Source organism: Arachis ipaensis, chromosome B7, assembly GCF_059453495.1.
Source record: "Arachis ipaensis isolate K30076 ecotype BB chromosome B7, ASM5945349v1, whole genome shotgun sequence".
NCBI classification, from domain to species: domain Eukaryota; kingdom Viridiplantae; phylum Streptophyta; class Magnoliopsida; order Fabales; family Fabaceae; genus Arachis; species Arachis ipaensis.
The window spans coordinates 109,749,075-109,752,969 of NC_142442.1; the positions used below are offsets into that span (position 1 = coordinate 109,749,075).

The 3,895-nt window shown below is 32.4% G+C and overlaps 1 protein-coding gene across 1 annotated transcript; it reads right to left on the reverse strand.

The window, feature by feature from the left end:
- Window positions 1-1,667: 1,667 nt before the first annotated feature.
- Window positions 1,668-2,953, reverse strand: LOC107608535 (uncharacterized). The gene is made up of 3 exons (XM_088494072.1): window positions 2,888-2,953; window positions 2,436-2,786; window positions 1,668-1,748 (listed from the first exon to the last, which is right to left on the reverse strand). The coding sequence occupies exons 1-3, from the start codon at window positions 2,951-2,953 to the stop codon at window positions 1,668-1,670; spliced, it is 498 nt and encodes a 165-aa protein (XP_088350198.1).
- Between the last annotated feature and the right edge of the window lie 942 nt (window positions 2,954-3,895).

Sequence of the window (3,895 nt, forward strand, 5' to 3'; positions counted from 1 at the left end):
TTTTATATTTTTGTTGTAAATATTGGGAATTGGGTACATGCTCATGTATTGATTAAATGTATAGACCTTATGCATTGATGTTCTTGTATATAGTTTGAAAGAAAGAAAAATGAGAAAAACAAAAGAAAAAAATATTTGAGAAAAAAAGAAAAAAAAGAAAAAAAATATGGAAAAGAAAAGAAACAAATAGAAAAAGAGAGAAAGAAAAAAAAAAGGGGGGACAAAATGCCCCAAAGTGGAGCTCAATAAGGATCAATGCATATGTGTTATAATAAAAAAGAAAATGCATGAGTGTGTGAAAAAGTGAAGAATGGGTAGTTAGGTTAGCTTTGAAATTGTATAGGATGTCATAGGTTAGGTGAGAAGTTTAAGTTGATCAAAGATTCAAATTTCAAGCTCACTTGACGGAATATGCATCCTACCTTGACCCTAGCCCCATTACAACCGATGAATAAGACCTCATGATACTTGTATGCATGCATTGAATAAATGTTGATTGTTAGAAGAAAAATAAATCTTGGAAAGTATGATTAAGGGAGAATTGAGTGAATCAACCCTAAACACTTGAGCGAATAGAGTGCAAACACATCCGGTGAGGGTTTGATGCTCAATTACATGTTTTCACCTATGATCATCTCTCTTCTTGCAAGTTTGTAAAAATATTTAATAACTCAATTCAATTGTGGATTAGACTTGCTAGTCCTTGGCCCTTGTGCATATATGTATTCTTGGGAATTGATTTATTTTGACTAAGCAATTGCATTCATGTAGATAGTTTCATATAGGTAGATTGCATTTAGTTAGATTTCATTGAATAAATGCCATACCCTTTGCTTTCTCTTGGTTTAAGCATGAAGACATGCTTGGTTTAAGTGTGGGGAGGTTGATAAACCCCATTTGTAGGGTTTATCACACAAAAAAAAGGTTAAAACGACGGTTATTTTCGGTAATTACGGCGGTTATAACCGCCATTATGACCAAAACTGGCGCCTCCAAGAAACGCCGTTATTCTGGGTGCCATTCTGGTTATTACGGCGGTTTTTGAGGGTTAAAATGGCGGTTACAAACCGCCATTATTTCCGCATAAAATGGCAGTTTTTGAACAACCGCCGTTTTTACCAGGATGTTGTGGCATCTCTTCCGTTTAAAATGGCGGTTAGAAATCGCCGTTTTTGCCAAGATAACCGCCATTTTTACCATGTTATAATGGCATCTTTTATGTTTAAAATGGTAGTTTCTAACCGCCGTTTTTACCAAAATATAATGGCATCATTTTCGTTTAAAATGGCAGTTTTTAACCGTCGTTTCTACCAGCGTATAATGTCATCATTTTCATTTAAAATGGGTGTTTCTAACCGCCGTTTGTACCTAATTATGATGACAATTTTATGCTTTTTAAAATAAGATTGAAACCACTAATTTAAAGTGATATTTTCAAAACTCACTTAAAAATCTCATAATAACCAAAAGGTATAGCCATAAATCAAACATCATAAGATGATTTTTAATTCATACATGATCCAAAAGTCATAATCCAAGTCATAATTGAAATGTCATAATCCAAAAAACAAAGTATCAAAATAATCCTTAACAAGCATTGACTAATTCTGACTTATAATTGTCTTAACATATAATCCTTAATATATGTCTTAACATATCAAGCAAGGTCATGCTTCCTTGTTTCTTGCTCCAGAAGACCTACTTCCTAACTCTTTTGGTGATGGAATCTCACTCTCCTGATCCAATCCCTACAACAAAAATATAATTATTATGAGCACAAGAAATACAAGAAAAAGGCATATATTAATAATAAGTGGATAATTATGAATTTGAATTCATCTAAAAAATACATATAAAATGTTACTAATAATACTACTAGTACTAGTTGTTAATTAGCTTTCCCATGTGCTTGTTAACCATAGCAGGGACAAAGAATGAAGCCTTAAGATTTTTCTATTCACTGATGTATAGAATCATTTTCAAACAAAGCAATAACAACAATAACAACCCTTAGTCAACAACCAGCAATAACACATGCTCATGCTCACCTATTACCATTAGCTGCTTCCTACTTATGCCTATATACCACAAACATTGATAAATCTTTTTTTTTCACTTTTTGTTAAACAATTATAATTTAGAAGAAAATCAGAACGGGAAGTCAAAATCTGTATTCATGAACAGTTTACAATTATTTCACTCAAAAGTACATTCAAATAGCCAACAGTGACCATGACCGAATCTTAACTTGTTTTGGAGATCAAAAGTATTCATGAACAGTTTACAATTATTTCACATCAGGGATTGGCTTACAGCAAACACAGGCCAAAAAAGAATTTGAGCATATCGATGATGCCAACATAATGCACACTCCATTCTATGCAGGCTGTAGCATATTAAAGCAAAGGAAAAAAAGAGGATAATTGTATTTGTACCTGTGAAACTTGTTGAGTAGGGAACATTCCAGCCAATTGTATTGGAATTTTACCTCCTTCCTTAGAAGCAATATAGGAGACTAGCGCTTGTAATTGCGCTTTAACGGTATCCAACTCTTCTTGCACATTTGGACCACAAGTAGATGATGTTCCAACATCATTTGAAGAACCTAAATTCATTTGACTAATCCTTGTAGTGTTGTTCTTGAAAGCAATTGTTGGAACAGCTCCCATACCTAAACCTCGAACACGACCAGGGTGCTCTTTCCCAAAAACTACTCCAAGAGCATCAAGAGGAGAATTAAGAGTTAATTCCATCGGTTGTTGGCTGCTATGTGCTTCAATCTTCTCCTACATGTATATAAAAAAAGAAAGAATAAAAAATAGTATTATCTTATAAAAAAGAAAGAAAAAGAAATACAAACAAGTTACTTATTACACTTTAGTCTTACCGCTATTTCTTTAGCTTTTTCATTAACATAACTTCCATCTATTTTCTTGTGAGTGATGTCCCACATTTGAACCCTACTAACTTCTTTTCCCGTCTCTTCCGTCTAAAATTTAAGAAAAGTAGAAAGACTCGATCAAAAAATAGAAGCCTACTAACTTCAATTATGTATATATCATTCATCTAATTATTATTTGAGATAGATTAGATATGCAGAAAATTAAGAGATGATGCATGCATTATATTTGAGATAGATTAGATATGCATGCATTAATTGATTACCAATTCAGCCCTTCTTCTTGCAATTGATTTAGCACCTGAAGTATGAGGAATTATTTGTTTTTGCCGAATTTCTTGATTCCTTTTACAAAGTTTCTGCAAGTTAAATTTGGACATAATTAAATAGAACCAAACATGCATTCAACATATAACAAAGCTTATAAAAAGAGAGCCAAGAAAATAATAATAATAACAATAATAATGGTTTATCAACTTATCAACAAACTGCAACATAATCACTCATATTTCAACAACTCATGACAAAATTGAGTAGCAAAACATATCAACTTCAGAAGAAAAAACACACACAATTTGAACAACACCTTCACACTACTTGAGTTGCTTCCTTTTGCTTGAGAAATAAAGAGAACTAAATAGAAGTAAGCAAAGCAAAGCAAACATAGTTCAGTTATTGCCTCATAAACTAGTTCCCAAACTGCAAAACAAAATGGTTCTAAGTGCCTAAGAAGCAAGTCCAAAATCAAAGAAATAGCTCAACCAGTGTCCAATACACACATCAAAATAACAAAAAAGTGGTGAATTTTTTCTCAGAAAAAATCTTCTTTTACATATAAACCACGACCATCCATAATCAATTTTGTTCTAACTCTTACCAAGTTTTCATTTTCCAGAACCACAGTCCACGTATTAATAGAAGCAATAGCAAAAGGAAAAAAGAGTAAGTCACATAAAAAAATGTTGGATGACTAGACTAATAATTTTTCTTTGTTTT